This window comes from Aaosphaeria arxii (assembly GCF_010015735.1).
Source record: "Aaosphaeria arxii CBS 175.79 unplaced genomic scaffold BU24scaffold_1, whole genome shotgun sequence".
NCBI lineage: Eukaryota > Fungi > Ascomycota > Dothideomycetes > Pleosporales > Aaosphaeria > Aaosphaeria arxii.
Window position 1 is genome coordinate 270,607 of NW_022983474.1, and position 17,058 is coordinate 287,664.

General features: G+C 50.9%; 7 protein-coding genes across 7 annotated transcripts; 4 read left to right on the forward strand and 3 right to left on the reverse strand.

Moving 5' to 3' along the window:
- Positions 1 to 4: 4 nt before the first annotated feature.
- BU24DRAFT_416126 (HET-domain-containing protein) lies at positions 5 to 2,760 on the reverse strand. The gene is made up of 3 exons (XM_033526371.1): positions 2,045 to 2,760; positions 587 to 1,988; positions 5 to 533 (listed from the first exon to the last, which is right to left on the reverse strand). The coding sequence occupies exons 1-3, from the start codon at positions 2,418 to 2,420 to the stop codon at positions 125 to 127; spliced, it is 2,187 nt and encodes a 728-aa protein (XP_033388780.1). The 5' UTR covers positions 2,421 to 2,760; the 3' UTR covers positions 5 to 124.
- On the reverse strand, positions 2,641 to 3,960 carry BU24DRAFT_416127 (uncharacterized protein). The gene has a single exon (XM_033526372.1). The coding sequence runs from the start codon at positions 3,695 to 3,697 to the stop codon at positions 2,663 to 2,665; it is 1,035 nt and encodes a 344-aa protein (XP_033388781.1). The 5' UTR covers positions 3,698 to 3,960; the 3' UTR covers positions 2,641 to 2,662.
- A 337-nt stretch (positions 3,961 to 4,297) lies between these two features.
- Positions 4,298 to 6,508, reverse strand: BU24DRAFT_339265 (TPR-like protein; the record flags this gene model as incomplete). The annotated part of the gene is made up of 3 exons (XM_033523169.1): positions 4,298 to 4,467; positions 4,520 to 5,811; positions 5,904 to 6,508. The coding sequence occupies 3 exons, from the start codon at positions 6,506 to 6,508 to the stop codon at positions 4,298 to 4,300; spliced, it is 2,067 nt and encodes a 688-aa protein (XP_033388782.1).
- Positions 6,509 to 9,400: 2,892 nt separating this feature from the next.
- BU24DRAFT_403556 (yippee zinc-binding protein) lies at positions 9,401 to 9,800 on the forward strand (the record flags this gene model as incomplete). The annotated part of the gene is made up of 2 exons (XM_033525575.1): positions 9,401 to 9,499; positions 9,567 to 9,800. The coding sequence occupies 2 exons, from the start codon at positions 9,401 to 9,403 to the stop codon at positions 9,798 to 9,800; spliced, it is 333 nt and encodes a 110-aa protein (XP_033388783.1).
- A 1,247-nt stretch (positions 9,801 to 11,047) lies between these two features.
- Positions 11,048 to 11,437, forward strand: BU24DRAFT_416132 (uncharacterized protein). Its single transcript, XM_033526373.1, has one exon. The coding sequence runs from the start codon at positions 11,076 to 11,078 to the stop codon at positions 11,349 to 11,351; it is 276 nt and encodes a 91-aa protein (XP_033388784.1). The 5' UTR covers positions 11,048 to 11,075; the 3' UTR covers positions 11,352 to 11,437.
- A 29-nt stretch (positions 11,438 to 11,466) lies between these two features.
- BU24DRAFT_416133 (NAD(P)-binding protein) lies at positions 11,467 to 13,163 on the forward strand. Its single transcript, XM_033526374.1, has 3 exons — positions 11,467 to 11,565; positions 11,670 to 12,688; positions 12,774 to 13,163. Exons 2-3 carry the CDS (start codon positions 11,907 to 11,909, stop codon positions 12,874 to 12,876), a joined length of 885 nt encoding a protein of 294 aa, XP_033388785.1. The 5' UTR covers positions 11,467 to 11,565; positions 11,670 to 11,906; the 3' UTR covers positions 12,877 to 13,163.
- A 1,772-nt stretch (positions 13,164 to 14,935) lies between these two features.
- On the forward strand, positions 14,936 to 16,664 carry BU24DRAFT_1487 (uncharacterized protein). Its single transcript, XM_033521230.1, has 2 exons — positions 14,936 to 15,719; positions 15,812 to 16,664. Exons 1-2 carry the CDS (start codon positions 15,344 to 15,346, stop codon positions 16,501 to 16,503), a joined length of 1,068 nt encoding a protein of 355 aa, XP_033388786.1. The 5' UTR covers positions 14,936 to 15,343; the 3' UTR covers positions 16,504 to 16,664.
- Positions 16,665 to 17,058: the final 394 nt, after the last annotated feature.

Below are 17,058 nucleotides of genomic sequence, written 5' to 3' on the forward strand. Positions count from 1 at the left end.
AACCCCCACTCGCTTGTATTTTCCCTCACCGATTGGCTCAAGCAACAAAGCCCAGTAGACATGGCTGGTCGTACGTGCTAATCGAACTATCTCTTCGGCCTATAGTCTGTAAGTACTCGTAGTACTAGGTACTGGAAGGGTTGTTGCTCACTATATGCCAATCATTGTCGTCTTCATCGTCTTCGTCGTCATCTTCGTCGTCTTCATCCTTCTGTTTGTCTTCTTCGTTATCTGCATTGATAGCTTTTTCTTCTACGGATGAGCGACAATTCTTCTCAATTGGTGAATATGGATGCTGACTTCGTTCAGAAGATCCATATTTATTCTTTGCGTGATGTGGGCTCTCATCTGCATCTACAGAACGCTCAAAGGTCACTCTATCATCACTATCGACCTCCATGGAGAATGAGCCCACACCTGGAAGACTTGGTGAAGTGTCATCTGCAGCCACCTGGGATACATTGTCTGATTCGGATGTATCAAGATCTTCGTCCGTGTCAGAACTCGCGGAGTCCATAGGAACGTCTGACTTGCTGTTTCAACTTTCAATAAAGAGCAAGATCAAGAACATCTGAGAAACACTTACACATATTCTTTTCGCAATGTCGATACCATAAAGAAACATCTTGCGTGTAGCACATGCTCTCTGTGACTATCAAATACCGCTATGCCCATGACAGATTCGTTCAGTATGCTATCTGCAACTAAGAGACAAGGTATGGTTCCATCCCCAAAATATGTGGGGAACATCTGATTCTCGTAATGGATGACCATTCCGTATGGAAAGGAGTTGTTCAAGACCGAACAGGTTACGCGGAAGTCCCATTGCAGGACAGGCTTATACCGTGCCATTTGACCAAGGGCCTTGATCGAGCCTATTTCAGTGATTAATATCTGCTTCAGCATGCTTTCATCTATGAATTCCTCGTCCACATCCGTCAGCATCCAGCGTTTACGCCATTCAGTAGCCGCCCATGTCCATGTGGGCAGCTCCAACGAGCCTCCTTCCGGGCAGCCAGCTGCATTTATCCAAAGTAACTGATCTAGTAGTTGATTCTCCCAAACTCCATATTGTTGATAATACCGGTCTTGTCGAGTGTTTTTCATCTCGGCAACTATTCCCTGGAGAGCGTACAGACGATCGGAGGAATACGTTAGTTTCTTTCCCGAATATTCGTCTAATAGATTGAGCCATGATATGGCGGCATAAAGCCCAAGGTCAACTTTTGTTTCCCGCTCATTCATCTCTAATCTCTCGCAAGTCCATGCAAGACGAGATGATGTGAATATTAGGAGTCTTTGTGCTAGATACCACTCCTGAAGTACCCAAGCTCTTGTATTGAGCGGTGCGGATTGCAATTCATTGTCCTTCTCTACCATGACAGATAGATTGAATGACCCTTTACAGAAGCCTTTATCGAAATAAGGTGCTGTCACAGTCATCGGATGCGGTCGTTCTTTGAGACCGAGTCCTTCTGTGGAGTCTTTCGAGCTAGCAGCAGCTATAACCAAGGTCGCATTCTTGTAAACTGCCCCCATCTTTTTCGCTTCTGAATGCCAATCTTGCTTGTCATTTTGGATGATGCACAATGAATCAATCCAGAGATAGGAAATTCCTATACGATAGGTCAGCATGACTGCTTCCCTGAAAGTCTTTGGTAAGCTCTCAAGTCGTATTCGATCCAGATGTTCGCTAACATTCTCGTGTGTAGTTGACAAAGGTCTTTTGTCAGGCGCTCCCCAGCAATGGCTCAATGCACAGTAGCGTCCTTGCATGCCGCCTGTCTCTAGCAATCTGATAAACGGTGTAGCTGTGTCGCCAGATATCTCCAAAACGCGGGTAGGCAGTTGAGTTTCGTCTGTGATAGAACAAGCTTTATGTGACGAAATGCAAATATTGAGCCAGTACCGGACTAACCCGCCAACATCATCGAGACTCGCAGTAAGAAGCGGTGGCCTAGCTACAAAAGTGGCAGAGGCAGGGCTATCTGGAACTCATCAGCAAACTTACAGACATGAGAAGGGTTATTTCTTTGATATTTACCGCAATCTGCCCAAACGGCAAATGGTATGGCTTTTAAGCGTTGTCCTTTGCTATGTAGCACTATCTCGAACTGGCTCAATAGATGTTGATCATACTGAATGCAGCTCTCTCTAGTGATTATTCCGTATGCCAGAGGAATACCAAGCAGTGAAGAGTCCTCAATGTGGCGGGACACCGTCCGACAAAAGCAACACTGTGCTTGCGTCTGCTCCAATGTAGTTTTCTTCCGAGCAGTCCACATTCTACACCGCCCCGCTCGGTATTTTCCCGATCGATATAGTTCTGATGCCGCACCTCTTCTGTTCGCTATGTCCCGGAACAATTGAAGGCAGAAATCACAATGCATAGCGGCCACGAGATTCGGGTTGACAATCATGTTGCGGAGAGGTGCAGGTGGTATTTTCACTGGCAGGTAGGCAACAGCGACAAGGCTGAGACTTGGCTTCGTCGGTCAGCCTAACATGTCCGGCTTCTTGCACAATGATCAATCACTGGCTATGCCTCGCGAGGCTGTAGATCTGATTTTGACCAGAGATAGCCTATGTATGTAGCTTGATGTTCCAAATCATTCGCACATAATTCTCGCTAATCCACCATCCATATCCCTTCCCTCCCCCATCACCCCCCAAAATGCCCTTCAACATGGTGCGCAACCGCCCTCTCATCCCCTTCAAAATCCCCACAGACCGGACAAACCGCCACCTCACCCATCCCTCTCCCCCCATCACCTCTCCTCCCATTCTCCTCCTCCCTATCCCTCGCCTCCAAAGCCTCCAACCCCCAAAACCCAGCGGTCCCTTCATTTCTCCTCTTCCCCTCATCCCAAACATACTCATCCCCCCTAACATCCTCCACATGTCTAAAACCCCCACCTCTTCCTCTCCCCCGTCCTCCCCTCCCCCTACCACCTCTGCCTCTCCCTCTACCAGATCCAAAAGAAGACCCATCACCCTCCCCATCTCTCCCCAACCCCGCCCCAGCACCACCAACGCCCTCCTCCCCCTCAACACCCACCTCCTCACTAACAACACGCTGCACCCTCCCCACCCTCCCGTCCCGGAGCCGAACCTTGACGCCCCGCGGGTGGTCGCCAGAAGTGAGGACGTCAGACACGATGCCCGTGACTTGCCTGCCGGTGGGTTGGTCGACTTTCAGGACTATGGAGACGGGGGTGCCGGGGGAGATGGCGGCGTGCCGGGGGACAACGCTTGATGTGGTCGAGGGGGAAGGGCGGGCGGAGTGCTGGCGGTTTGGACGGCGGTTCATTGCGTTCGTTTCTCTTTCTTGTTTCTTTATGGTTGGTGTTGGTTCCTTTTTTCCGTTGGAGGTTTGAAGGCCACGTGATGGTTGGGGTGGTGGGAAGGTTGGATGACGTAGATGGGAGGATAGTGGTAGTTGGAAATGTGTGTTTGATGATTTGATTGCCGTTTGGGGTAGATGTCGAAATGCTGTGAGGAAGTGGGCGCCGGATCTTGAGGTGTTGGTGTTGGAAAGGGTCAATATGTTGGATATAAAATTCATTTGTAGATGGCACGGATTGGATTTGATGAGTGGTCGACCGTCAAATCCAATCCATGCAGCCTTGCGGGACGTCAAGTGTCTAGCGTGATCGATTGAACCGATTGACTCAACGAGTACAACCAGTCCAGTCATCACTCACGTCTGACTTTTTGGTTCAATGTTTTATTCACAATGAAGCACAGGAGTTGGAAGCTGGAAACAGACGAGTTGTCTCACGAATATGCTTTTTCTTTTCTACACTGGATAGTATGATAAGCAACCCCACCCAATGTGGGGAGAGGAGTCTTGCGGTGTTTGGGGGGGTGAAAACATAGATGGACCCCCATCTAGATATAATGCCAAAGAACGACGCCAGGCAATGCCGATGACTCTAGGACCAAAAACATCCCCGATGCTGCTACTGCTGCCTCTGCTGCTGCTGCTGCTGCTGCTTCTCCTCGGCGTTGTGCAAATTCCATAGGAAAAAAAATGAAGAAAGCCTCTGCGCTCCCGCCCGCCCGTCCATCCATACAACCATCCACCCACCCCACACGCCCGATATCTAGTCTTTGCAAAGTGACGTACTTTAGCTTGCGCAATGCCCATTTGCCCTTTGAACGCCGTACGAATACGAAAGACCCCCAAGTGATCGTGGTCTAGAACTATAGACACGAAAGGAAAATATGTTGTGGAAGGTATCCAAACCGCAATGCGAGTCGCAGAAGGAATTCAAGTGTTTTGAGAGTGTGTCGATCAGAATGGGAATCCGCCTTGGAATGACTGTCCACGACGGCCGCCGCCGCCGCCAGGCATGCCACCCATCCCGCCGAAGGGGCTTCCGCCCTGGAAGCCGCCGAAGCCTCCGCCTCCGCCTCCTGGGCGACCGCCGCCCATGCCGCCAGCACCGCCGAACATCTGGAAGACTGCAGGCTGTTAGTTTGCTATTCATCAATATCGTAAACGGAAAATACGTACGCATTTCGGGGTCGATCTGGACACCGCCTCCCATGCCACCACCGCCAAAGCCGCCGCCTCCACCGAACATGTCGGATGGGTCGATAAGGTCCTCGCCAGAGTCGTATCGTGCTCGCTTTTGTGAGTCGCTCAGAGTCTCGTGTGCCTCCTGAATCTCCTTGAACCTCTCGGCCGCCTCCTCGTCGCCAGGGTTCTTGTCGGGATGGTGGACAATGGCAAGTTTGCGGTAAGCCTTCTTGACCTCCTGCTCGGTCGCGTCCTTCTCGATCCCGAGAATCTTGTAGTAGTCCTTGCGTTTGCTCTTCTTGAGCTCCAATTCGGCGTTTCGAATGTCTCGTGCAATGCCAGGCTCCGAGGGGTTGGCCTCGTGGATGGCCTTGTATTCGCGGGCTGCCTCTTCCCAGTTGCCCGACTCGCCCAATGCCTTGGCTCGGGTCTTGCGTGCCTTGAGATAGCTTGGATCAAGCTCAAGAGCCTTGTCGCAATCCGCAATGGCAGGCTTGTAGTTCTTCAGCCTGGTCTGGCAGAGGGCTCGGTTCTGGAGAATCTTTGAGTTTGTGTTCTTGTTGGAGGGATCGACCTCGAGAGCCTTGGTGTATGTCTCAACGGCCTCTTGGAAGCGACCAGCCTTGAAAGCAGCGTTACCCTCCTCTTTCATCCTCTCCAACTTCTGCACCATTCGGAGGTTCCTCACGGCGTCCTTGAAGTCTGGATCGCAGCTGAGAGCTTGCCTGAAGTGCTGGATGGCCTTGTCGTTCTCTCCCTGTGCGTACAAGATGCGTCCTCGTAGCACAAGTGCCTCGGGGTCCTGGCTGTTGTTCCGTAGCAGTGACATGGCCACGTTCTGTGCCTCGCCCAACGCATTGACATTGCCCATCTTCAAATAAGCCTCTCCGCGCATCAAAGTCCACTTCCTTGGCTTGTCGACGCCAGAACCGAGACCTCGCTCTGCCTCGTTCAATGCATGTAAGATCAGAGAGGAGGAGCCGCCGCTGGCAACAAGATCCTCTGCCTGTCGAAGGTGCCTCTGCATGATGAGTGCAGGCTGCTTGTCCTTGGCCGTAGTAGGAGGGTTGATAGAATCAAAGACAGCCACTGCCTCGTCGGGTCGGCCCAAACTAGTGTAAAGTCGTCCGAGACGGAGCTGAATCTTCATATTGCTAGGATCAAGTTCGTCAGCGGTCTTGCAGTCCTCCAATGCCTCGACGAATCGGTTTGCCGACATGAGCGCGGCCGCTCGATTGGAGTAGTAGGTGGCATTTTTGGGATCGGCTTCGATGGCTGTGGGCGCACTGGTTAGCTCACAAATGGGAATGATTGGATTGAAATTTGTCGTGCAAAATGTTTCGTGCTAGCAGCACACGACTCGAGGAGATAGCGGTACGACGAGTACGAACCTTTGGAATATTCCTTGATTGCCTGTGGGTAATCCTTGATCTTGAAGAATTTGTTGCCGGCAGCCTTGTACTCCTCCGCATTTATGGTAGGCAGCTCAGCAGGCGGGGAAGCGTCCTCGGGGGTAGCGGCATAGTTTGCGGACTGGGGAGGTGGGCTTGTGGTATATCTGTGTGGAGGAGGAGCGGGCTTTGAGGGTTGCTGTTCGCCGTTGGTTGTGCCATTCGTTTTGGGAGGCTGAGATGCAGCAGGACTGGAAGGTTGGCTATCGATGTCCATGGGCTGGGGGGTGGGCTGGTCGTTCATTTGGGACATGGCTGAAGACAGTCGCCTTAGCTCGTCTGGAGGGAGATTGAGAGGATGTGAGTCACGATCGTGCTTGGAGGAGCGTTTGGAGGAGTAGGAAAGCGAGCGGCGTTCTTTTTCCCGGTCCTTGTCCTTTACGCGGTGATAGGACTTCTTCTCGGGAGAAGAGGGAGGGGTGCCTTGATTACTTCGAGAACCGGGGGTGGAGAGGTTCGGGAGGTTGTCGTGGGGTTTTGACTTTTTCGAAGATTTGGAAGAGGATTTGGAGAAGAGAGAGGGAAGGACCATTTGGAGAAGAAAGAAGAAAGAAGAAGAAGAAGGGTTCGGCCTGTTGGATTAGGGTTGGGTTACGGTATCTCCCTACAGCAGTAGAGTGTGTGGGTGTGGGTGTGTAACTGGGCGGAATTTTTAGTGTGCAAGGGAAAAGTTTGGTTGATGGCGGACCGGAATTTCCTCTAAACACTTTTCGCTCCTTCTTTCGTTCTTTGGCTTTTCCCTTAACTTCTATGCACTAGGTACTGGGACTGGAAAATGGGGGGAACAGAGGTTGCTAGAAGCTTCCATGAGACCGAGCGTAGAAGCAGAAAAAAAGATGAGAGCCAGTAGTAAGTAGCCTTAGGAAGTGACCAAAGGCCCGAGTAGCGATCAGCTATTACTCGTACCCAGCACAGCATAGAGCACAGCAGCACAGCCAGAACAGCCCGAAGCCACAGTCGTCAAGCCTCAGCAGTGTACGGAGTATCTACTCGAGTAATTGGTAGGAATAATAGGAGTAATTATTAGTTGATAGTAATCACTCCTCCTCCTCCTGATACTCTCGTAACAAGCACCGACAACGGCGGGAAGAAACAAAAGAGGTTGCAGGGTATTGGAGCAGATCGTGCTGCGTGCGTCGTCTTGCCGGCCTGTCGTTCTTTCGTCTGTCGTCCGTTTTATTATAATTATAAAAAAGAAAAGGTAAAGAATAAAGAATAAAAGAACAAGGAACAAGCTTGTAGAATACACCCGAAAACCTAACTGTCGTTCACGGGTTGTCGCGTGGGCCTTATAAACTTGTGTAGCCCAGAGAGGCTATATACAACGTGCAAGTCTGGAAGACATTACAATATTGCTCGTGGTCAGTCTTCACATTCTATTGCACGCAAGCAGAGAGGTGGAGACGGCGTCAGCGCAAGAGCAGAGAATTGCCCATCTCAATGCTCTCATAGGTCGAGACATAGGAAGAGGCTGGTGCATTCATCCCATAACACAGCAGGCAATCGAATCGACAGATGCTCGTCTCGTAACGCTCCTACAATTGCACATCAAATCACCGCCTGGATCAACCTACGCGCCCTCTCATTCGCCATTCACTCTCCTCATCGTACTCGTGTGAACACATCGCTACCCATTAGTCGTCAAGAGCCCGTGCTACCAAGCTGTTAACGCTCCTCTGCCAACGCAGATCTCGCTCTCCTACCCCCGTATCTGCTAAGCTCGCCAGTAGGATAATCCCAAAGGAAGACGATTCTCCAATCCGAATTCGGGGAGGCTGGATCTTGCAGTCGTTCAGCACTGTTGCCAGCAGCAACCTATGTAGTCTGCACAGAAGAACAGCACCATTCTCCGATCCATTGCTTCTCGCGTGCTTTTGCATTGCAGCGATGAGCTGTTCATTGGGTTCGGTCAATCATAAAATTCGAGAGGCTGATGGTTAGTATACACAGCAGAGATGCTGCATGGCACTCGTTGGCAATCGCCTATGGCCGTTTTCTAGCATATCCAGTCCTGGGGGTGTTATTCTCCGCCCGCAGTTTGTTGTAGCAGAAATGGGTCGGTTGATAACACACCGAGACAGTGCAGCGCATACAATACATACAATAATTAATTGGTATTTCGTCATTCTTCCTTTCCTTCTTGGACCAGGACATTTGATATGTTCCCGTGCCCCACAATCTCAAATCCTCTCCTCCAGGCATCTGCATGTGGATGAAAAGTGCCGGATTGGTCTGGTACAACAATATACTCTCTCCTCGTTATTGTTCTCGCCGTCGCCTTTGATCCGATTGGCAATAATCAAGCCAACGCCTATTTCCGTATCGCCGCATTTACGGAGTACAGAATGCAGAACCGATGCCATCTAGGTGCCCCGTATTCGTTGGTTTTGAGGGGGTTGGTTGACTATATCTACAGAGTATCGTGTACTGTGTAGACCGCCGCCAGCCAGCTGTGAATCTTATCTTGTCACCCCGCCCCGAATAGCATCATGACAAGTCAGAGCGACCATTCTGCTTCTCTGTCTGTTGACGGAACATTCCTTCATGAAGAGGCTACACACGTGACTTTTGCTCTATCACGATCATAACAATTAACTGGAGGAATAATAAGTGGTAGGTGTAGGTACCTATCTAGTTACCTGCGATTGAATTAATTACTTTCATCTTTGGCCGCCCAAACCAGCGAAGCTCGACCCCCGCACCATCATTAGCTTCCCCCCAAGCCGAACCACCGAACCCACCACAACCACCACAACCACTACCACTACCACTACCACTACCACTCTGGCCTTGCAACATCCTCTCTTCCTCTAACCATCTGCCCAGGATATCCCTCTTCAAACCACCAGCAGGCTATTCTCGAGCGTACTGTTCCCTGCTTCCCGCTCTTAGCTGCCTTCAAAATCACGTTGCGGTCACACGGACGATTACGGCATTGCGTGCACGGTCGGGTCATCATCGCTGCATGGTACATGCGCTCTCTGTCTCTGTCAACTGTTAAAACTGTCTCTGGCTCTCCCTCCTCTTTCTCTTTCTCTCTCTCGGAGGACAGACCTTGGAGCAGCGCATAGACAAACAATCCGCCTCTTTATAGAGATCGATAAGACCGCCGCGCGCATTCCTAGACGTTTCCAATCTTAGTCCTCAGTTCCACCGCATCTGCATCGTGCCAACCGCTCCACTACTTAAACGTCCCTCCTCCCGGTGACTTCTACTGCTGCTACTACCACTGCCACTACTCATCTTCGCCTGCCCCGTCATACTCGTAGCTGGAGAGCTTAGCTACCTACCTTAACCCACTACTGCTGGCTGCTTCGATTCCGTCCACTCTACAGCCTTGAGGCACGCCTTCGTGCCCAGAACAGAACCATACCATACCATACCATAGCTATCATCCGCAGTGAAAGAGCGCAGAAATTCCACCATGGGGCTGGCATACAACATATACCTGAACTCGTCGCGAATCTACGGCTGTAAAAACTGCAAGACACACCTCTCAAACCACGACGACATCCTAAGTCGAGTGAGTACTCCCCCACCACCCTCCGCTCCGAAAGAGAACATACAGTCTCTAACCTACCTGATCACAGAATTTCCGCGGCCAACACGGCAAAGCCTACCTCTTCGACAACGTAGTCAACATCACAGAGTCGGACCCGAACGAACGCAACATGACGACAGGCCGGCACATCGTGCGCGACATCCACTGCCGACAATGCAAGGAGACGGTGGGATGGAAGTACGACAAGGCGTTTGAGAGCTCGGAGAAATACAAGGAGGGCAAGTTCATCCTCGAGGCGGAGCTGCTATGTACGGTGACATGAGAGTCGTCCTGCCTTCGTACCTTTCTTCCCACCACGATAAGTGGGGATTGGGAGGAGAGGCGAGGGGAGGGGTGAGGATGGTGAGACGCTTTTAACGACCGGTTCTTTGTTGCATGTCACGGAGTATTCATTATGGGATAACATGGTATCTTTTTCCTCTTCACGTCGGTTCTCTGTTTCTTTGCTTTTACTCTTCTTCTTATCTCCCCTCTTGGTTCTTGATTATTGGAACGAACACCTTGGGTCTCGGCGTTGAAACTTTTGGTAAACGGTACTCCTCGCCTTTGCGGGGCTTTTACTCTTCTTTTGGGACATATCTATGGGACATTATCTATGTCAGGAGTACATGGAGGACAACGTAGGATGGCTGGATCATTAGTAACGTTACTGTCTGCGGGGTCATGGGAGAGAGAAGTAGTACAATCGAATAGGCAGACAGGCAGCGAGTAACGAGGAAAGCAAAGACTATTACTTTTCAAACAGCCTTCAAATGTGAAAATCAGCCGAGCAATGTTTATATATCTAGTGATCGGACGACGACCATGACGCTCTCGCCTTCTTATCCTTGCCTGTTCCTGTCAAACCCGGGACGAATGAGGGATCATGCGGAGTATTGTACGTACATCGAGACAACCCGAAGCTGGTATAATCGACAGTATCGACGATTCAATCTATAGTGCCCCTTCCCTCCTCATCGCACTGTCATAACTATATTCAAATGCAACTTGACTGTTCCTCATCAACAGAAGAAAACAACACTTTAAAACTACTTAACTACGTACCAGTTATACTCAGTAATTAGTCTCCTCCGGAGCGCCCCGCACGCCCTCCTAATTCCGTCGCCTCCCTGACTTATTAGGGTAGTTGTACCTTTTCCGAACCCGACCCATTCTCGTGCTCGCAAGCTCCCCAATACCCAGACCTAGGTAAACCCTTACCATTCGAGCTGTGTACCCCGCATCCCGCCCGCATCATTCAATCATACCTCATAGCATCACAGACGCAACAAACGCAACATTAAAACATCGTCAACCTCGGCGTACTACTCGCATATCATAAGGTTTGGATTTTGAGAAAGCACAGCCCATCCTTTCTTCTTTCTCACTTCGCTCGCAATCAGACAACATAGTCAATTCCGCTTCTTCAATATCTGCACTCCTGGGAACGCCGAGGAGGATTCGAAGTTATAGCACACCACTCAATTTTGAAAAATCGGGAACGCTTGACTCAATTGCTTGTAATTGGAAGTACGTATATCTCCTTTCTGAATCCTTGATGATTTCAATCTCGAAAGTCGTCACTGTCTGCTTGTATTATACCTCAACATTTGCGAGGGATGGCGGGACAAAGTATGTTGGGGGTAGAGCTCAAGGTAGCTTCCGATTTCCGTGGGAATTTCCTCCGATCTATAGTTACTACACACACACACCCGCTTTACATTTCTCCACGTTTCCCTCGGCTGTTGTGTGTTTTTATGTAACTAAGCTCCCCGTCACTGCTCTTCATCTCTTCTCCTTTCTACTCTTCATACTGCTAGGCCCATTGTCCTAATACAAGCAAGCTACAGGTCTTACAACTGACGCATCTCTCTAGACATCATCACACAACAGCAACCTATTGAAGAATTAAAGACCAAAGATCAGGAAAGATGTCGACCGGAACCATGAAAGCAGTCGTGTTCAAAGGGCCCGGGAAGATCGTTGTCGAAGACCGTCCGATACCCCAGATCAAAGACGATGGGGATGTGATTGTTAAGGTTGATAAGGTTCGTCTTCTCTGACTTCCCCTTTGTTTTTGTTTTGGGACCACCAGGGAATATGGGAGGTTGAAAGCGACGTTTTGCTGACTTGATATATGGGAGGGATGTAGACGGCGCTTTGTGGAAGGTAATTATGAATCCCGGTTTTCTTTTTTGCTTTCGACCTGTTCGGAGAGAGAGAGAGAGAGAAGAAGAGATGAAAAAGGGAGATGTTCGAAGAAAGGGCGAGAGAGAAGAAAGAGACGTATACCACCACCATCATCAACGCATATTTCTAACGCGCCCCGGATACCAACAGTGAACTCCACGTCTTCCGCGGCCACCAACCGTCACCAACCGACTTCATCATGGGCCACGAATTCACCGGCGTCGTGCACGAGGTCGGCTCGGGCGTCAAGACGCTCAAAAAGGGCGACAAGATCGTCAGCCCGTTCACCGTGTCCTGCGGCTCCTGCTTCTACTGCTCGCGCGGGTTCTCCTCCCGCTGCGAGAAGTGCCAGCTCTTCGGCTCGCAGGGCCTGGATGGCGCGCAGGCGCAGTACGTCCGGGTGCCGCTGGCGGACTCGACGGCCGTGAAGGCACCAGAGGGGATCAAGGACGAGGCGCTCGTGCTCATGGCGGATATCTTCCCGACGGGTTACTTTGCGGCGTGGAATGGGTTCAAGGACTTCTCAGCTGAGGAGATCGCAGAGGCGACTGTCGTGCTGATTGGGTGTGGGCCCGTCGCGCTGTGCTCACTCGTCAACATCGTAGACTACAAGCCGAAGCACATTCTCGCGGTGGACTCGGTGCCGTCGAGGCTGGAGCTGGCGAAGGAGCTTGGAGCCGAGCCGTGGAACTTCCAGACGGACCGTAAAGGATTAGATGCGAGGGTGAAGGAGCTCACGGACGGGAGGGGTGCCGACATTGTGATTGAGATTGTGGGGTTGAGTCCCGCGCTGCAGATGGGCTTCGATTTGCTGAGGCCTTGGGGTGTGATCAGCAGTGCGGGCGTGCATAATGGGGAGATTCCGTGGAATGGAAATCAGGCGTATGGGAAGAATCTACGGGTTCAGATGGGTCGTTGCCCAGTCAGGAGCGTGTTTGAGAAGTCGCTGGAGAAGCTGAAGGAGAAGCAGCATTTGCTTGGGTGAGTTCTTTTCTGGTGGTGCTTTTTGGAGACGTTCCCGTGTGGAGTGGTTGTCATGATGAGAGCAGAGCTAATGATATTCTAGGTTCATGGCCGACAAGATTATGCCATTGACAGATGCCGTGGAGGCATACGATTTGTTTGACAAGATGAAGGTACAAAAGGTGGTTTTTGAGGCCCAGAAGTAACGTCAATGAGTACTGGTATGGAAATGGGTTGAACGTACGGAGTAAAAGTGTAAATACGGAGATAGATGGATAAAGATAGAGACGATTTGTGTGGGGAAGGAGCCACAGGACGCAGAATGCAGGGCAGGACAGGGAGGCTGGACCAATGGGATCGCCGGATTGACGGGGACAAAAGAATGCAACAGTTTCCGAGGTTGATTTTCAAGCCAATTGGAAGACTATACGGAGTACTGCAAGCAAACAAACATCTTGTACGGCATTAGTATTTTCGCTCCGTTACATTTAATCGATGTTGCAGTTAGTGACTTGCCATGCATGCAGCCTCCTTGACTGGGAATGGTTCGAGTGAAAAAATACCTTGAGTACGGGATTGGAGTAACAAAGCACAGGGTTCCGTACGCTGATGGACTATTGATAGCTAGGGCGACTGCATGCACCGAAGCACGCGCAGAACGATTGACAGTCACGAGTTGATGGCCAGTAAATGGCAAACGCCAATGGAACCCAGCGGGTCTGAAGTAGCCCCGGACTTGCTTGAGTATTGTACACAGTAGTGAAGATACGATACCTGTATCTCTATATCCCTAGAAGAATACCGAGCCATTGCGATGCGGGTGGGGCAACGGACTTTGGAAGTCAGGGTACCTGTTGGTCGATTGACAATTCGGCCATTGACACGAGAGGAGGAAAAGCGGCGAGGCAGTAACCTACCCCTACCTTACGAGTGGGATGATGGAGATGATGTGAATTCTGTGGGTTTTGTGGGTTGCCTGTGGATCACATCGTCAGAGAGGCGAACGAGGGAGGGATGACACTCTGGACAATACAAGTCACCAACTACTACAGGTGAGGCAGTCAGTCCGATTGATCAACAATCAGACATGGCTACTTAGGTACATGTAGGTAGTACTGGCTTGTAGTCAGAAGACGATGTGGGATTTCCGGGGTGAATTGAGTCGTTCAATGTGTGAAGCGGGTGCATGCGGGTTTCATTGAATGAGGCAAGGTGGGCATCAATGGAAAGCCCACCACTAGGCGAGCCAAACGCGGGAAAGGAGCATGATTGATTGATGAACTGATAGATTGTGACGGTTGAAGATGTGTTTGTGAATAAGTAATCAAATGCTAGACGGAGTGAGAGGAAGATTGCTACGAGTAGAAGAGAGTTAGAGGAGGACATCGAGTAGGATAGAGGATCACTGTGCAGGTACCAGGTAGGTAGGTAATTAATACAAATGGACTCTATCACTGTCTAGCGAACCAATAATGTAACGAACTACGCCAGTACTCTTCTTAGAATGAATTGAAGACTGCAGCCTTCTCCCATGTAAATGTTCACACCATTGATCCGATGAGGCGATGAATCAGATCCTGAACTTTCATCATATAATTTGTATACCTTCAATTGTCACTGTAGAAGAAGATTTCTGTTAGCGTGGTTCGTTACGCGGTTATGTTCGCTAGACAGTTACAGTCCACGAAGATTACGTAGTAGTAAACACAAGGAGGTCCGTCGCACCTGCCTGGCATACGTACGAGGAAGTCACAGAACACAAACACAAAGATCATACAGACAACAGTAACGACTCCGTACAATGATACAATCACAGAGTCAATTGATCGTCACTGGATTCATCATGATCCGTTGTCATTAGCTATCGCCAGCATCATCATCATCATCATCCAACGGCCGGTCTTTCAAACGGAAAGTCTCTTCAACATGATCTAAGCCGCTCTACCTCTTTGTCATTCTTCCTGTACCTGCACTGTGCCTTAATACCCTACCACCTATTACGGTACCTACGCGGCCACACCTTCTACTACTACCTTACCTTACCTTACTTCCACTAACACTAACTAACCCTACTCTACTCGAACTACTTTCCCTCCTACTTACTCTCTTACTCTCGTCTCCCTCTCCTCTCTCTCTCTCTTCCCCTCCCCCAAACACTCGCGCACATCACACACACGCACACACATCACACCCTACTCACTCTTCTTCCTCTTCCTCCATCCTCACCTCTTCCTCTCTTCTCTTCTCTTCTCTTCTCCTCTCCCCACCTCTCTCTCTAACACCCTCACCTTTCTCCCTCTTCCTTTTCTCTCCCCCCAGAGCCTCGTCCTCCTCATCAGTCGACCACCCATCACCTTTTCTCCCCCGCCGCTTCCTGCCGCACCTCTTCTTCACTCAACCCTACTCTACTCTAGGTAAGTTGTCAGGAACAACAATCCCATTGCCACCGCGCATCTGCCACCGCGCACTCCAATCTTTTCTCTCGCGCTGTTCGTCAATACTGAACAATCAATTTCTCGTCTCTCGCCCAACATCTGCGCGTTCTCGTAGTGCACAATCCAGACTCACGCCGCCATTCTTGCATTCCATTCATTCTCATTGTCTTCCTACTTCTCTAACACTCCTACAAAGCTCCACCGCCACTACTCCCTCTCCCACATCCCTTCCTTCATCATGTCTGCCGAAGACTCTCAACAAAACTCCCAGGTCGTCTCCGACTCCTACGAGCGCCACAATGACGACAGCGACGTCGTCCCCCGCACCGAGCAGGAGTACGCAGAGTCCCAGCTCACCCTCCGCGCCATCGTGTCTTCCAAGGAGGCCGGTGTCATCATCGGAAAGGCTGGCAAGAATGTTGCCGACCTGCGCGATGAGACTGGCGTCCGCGCCGGCGTAAGTAAGGTCGTCCAAGGTGTTCACGACCGCGTCCTCTCCGTCACTGGCTCTCTCTCTGGCATCGCCAAGGCTTATGGCCTTGTTGCCAAAGGCCTTCTGGAGGGCGCTCCCCAGATGGGAATGGGCGGCCTCATCCGCAGCGATGGCACCCACCGTAAGTATCCTTCTCAATTGTTAAAGAGATGGCGGCTGTTTCGGGCTTCGGGTGGTATGAAATTTTACGAACACTCAACTAACAACCACAAGCCATCCGTCTTCTCATCTCCCACAACCAGATGGGCACCATCATTGGTCGCCAGGGATTGAAGATCAAGCAGATCCAGGATAACTCCGGTGTTCGCATGGTCGCCCAGAAGGAGATGCTTCCCCAGTCCACCGAGCGCATCGTCGAGGTGCAGGGTTCCCCACAAGGAATTGAGAAGGCTGTCTGGGAAATTGGCAAGTGCCTGATCGACGACTCCGAGCGCGGTTATGGAACTGTGCTCTACAACCCCGCCGTGCGCGTCCAGCCCGGTGTTGGACCGTTGACAAATGGTTCGCCAACCCTCAGCACTGGACGTTCCTACAACCGCACCGGTCACGGTGCTGACTTCAGCGACGCCCCGCCCCCTACCTACAACAACCGTCGTTCCGGTTCCGACGCCGCCAGCAGGCCACCCCCTCCCACTCACACCGAGGACGGAGAGGAGATGCAGACCCAGAACATCAGCATTCCGTCTGACATGGTTGGCTGCATCATTGGCCGTGGTGGTACCAAGATTAGCGAGATCCGCAAGAGCTCTGGTGCTCGCATCTCCATTGCCAAGGCTCCTCATGACGACTCTGGCGAGCGCATGTTCACTATCACCGGAAGCGCAGGCGCCAACGAGAAGGCCTTGTACTTGTTGTACGAGAACTTGGAGGCCGAGAAGATGCGCCGCAGCCAGGCTCAGGATTAGATTGGACTCCATTGAGATCTCGATTGGTGGATTTCGATTGCAGTTTGCTAAGGGCGACGTACCAGGATGGAGATACGCGCCTCAGTTGCACGTTGACTTAATCTTTGGGCCGGTCGTCATGATGGTTCCGGAACGTTCAGGCCTTCGCTTCTAATTTCCACCCTTTGGCATCGGTAGGCCTCAAAAGCAGCCTTTGCCTCTTTCATTCTGCCTGTTCACCTCATGCATACCATGCACAGGCCTATTTTCTTTCTACCACCTTTTATTGTCTTCTTCGAGACTACAGTGCACATTGAGCGGCTTACGATTCATGACTTATGGCCTTGATATCCGCCTGTCTGCGATGGGTTGTCCTCGAGGCAGAGATCTGGTTTCATCAAAAAATGGGGATGAACTAAAAAACGAAGAAAGAAAAGAATGGGCCGCCACTGTCATACATCACTCACTCTCGCACACACACTCTCTCTCCCCCTTGAGGCTTTCAACCGATCACTTGCGCACCTTCCCTCACACCCTTATCTAGCACTCTGTTATCCGTATCCGCGAACCTTTCCC

What these genes read in the sequence shown, in the direction of transcription:
- BU24DRAFT_416126 (XM_033526371.1), bottom strand. Translation starts at nt 2,420, where the DNA reads ATGATTGTCAACCCGAATCTCGTGGCCGCTATGCATTGTGATTTCTGC. An exon ending in TGCCGTTTGGGCAGATTGCG is followed by an intron (nt 1,989 to 2,044) that starts GTAAATATCAAA and finishes GATGAGTTCCAG; the next exon opens with ATAGCCCTGCCTCTGCCACT. An exon ending in ACATTGCGAAAAGAATATGT is followed by an intron (nt 534 to 586) that starts GTAAGTGTTTCT and finishes AAGTTGAAACAG; the next exon opens with CAAGTCAGACGTTCCTATGG.
- BU24DRAFT_416127 (XM_033526372.1), bottom strand. Translation starts at nt 3,697, where the DNA reads ATGACTGGACTGGTTGTACTCGTTGAGTCAATCGGTTCAATCGATCAC.
- BU24DRAFT_416132 (XM_033526373.1), top strand. Translation starts at nt 11,076, where the DNA reads ATGATTTCAATCTCGAAAGTCGTCACTGTCTGCTTGTATTATACCTCA.
- BU24DRAFT_416133 (XM_033526374.1), top strand. Translation starts at nt 11,907, where the DNA reads ATGGGCCACGAATTCACCGGCGTCGTGCACGAGGTCGGCTCGGGCGTC. An exon ending in GAGAAGCAGCATTTGCTTGG is followed by an intron (nt 12,689 to 12,773) that starts GTGAGTTCTTTT and finishes ATGATATTCTAG; the next exon opens with GTTCATGGCCGACAAGATTA.
- BU24DRAFT_1487 (XM_033521230.1), top strand. Translation starts at nt 15,344, where the DNA reads ATGTCTGCCGAAGACTCTCAACAAAACTCCCAGGTCGTCTCCGACTCC. An exon ending in CCGCAGCGATGGCACCCACC is followed by an intron (nt 15,720 to 15,811) that starts GTAAGTATCCTT and finishes AACAACCACAAG; the next exon opens with CCATCCGTCTTCTCATCTCC.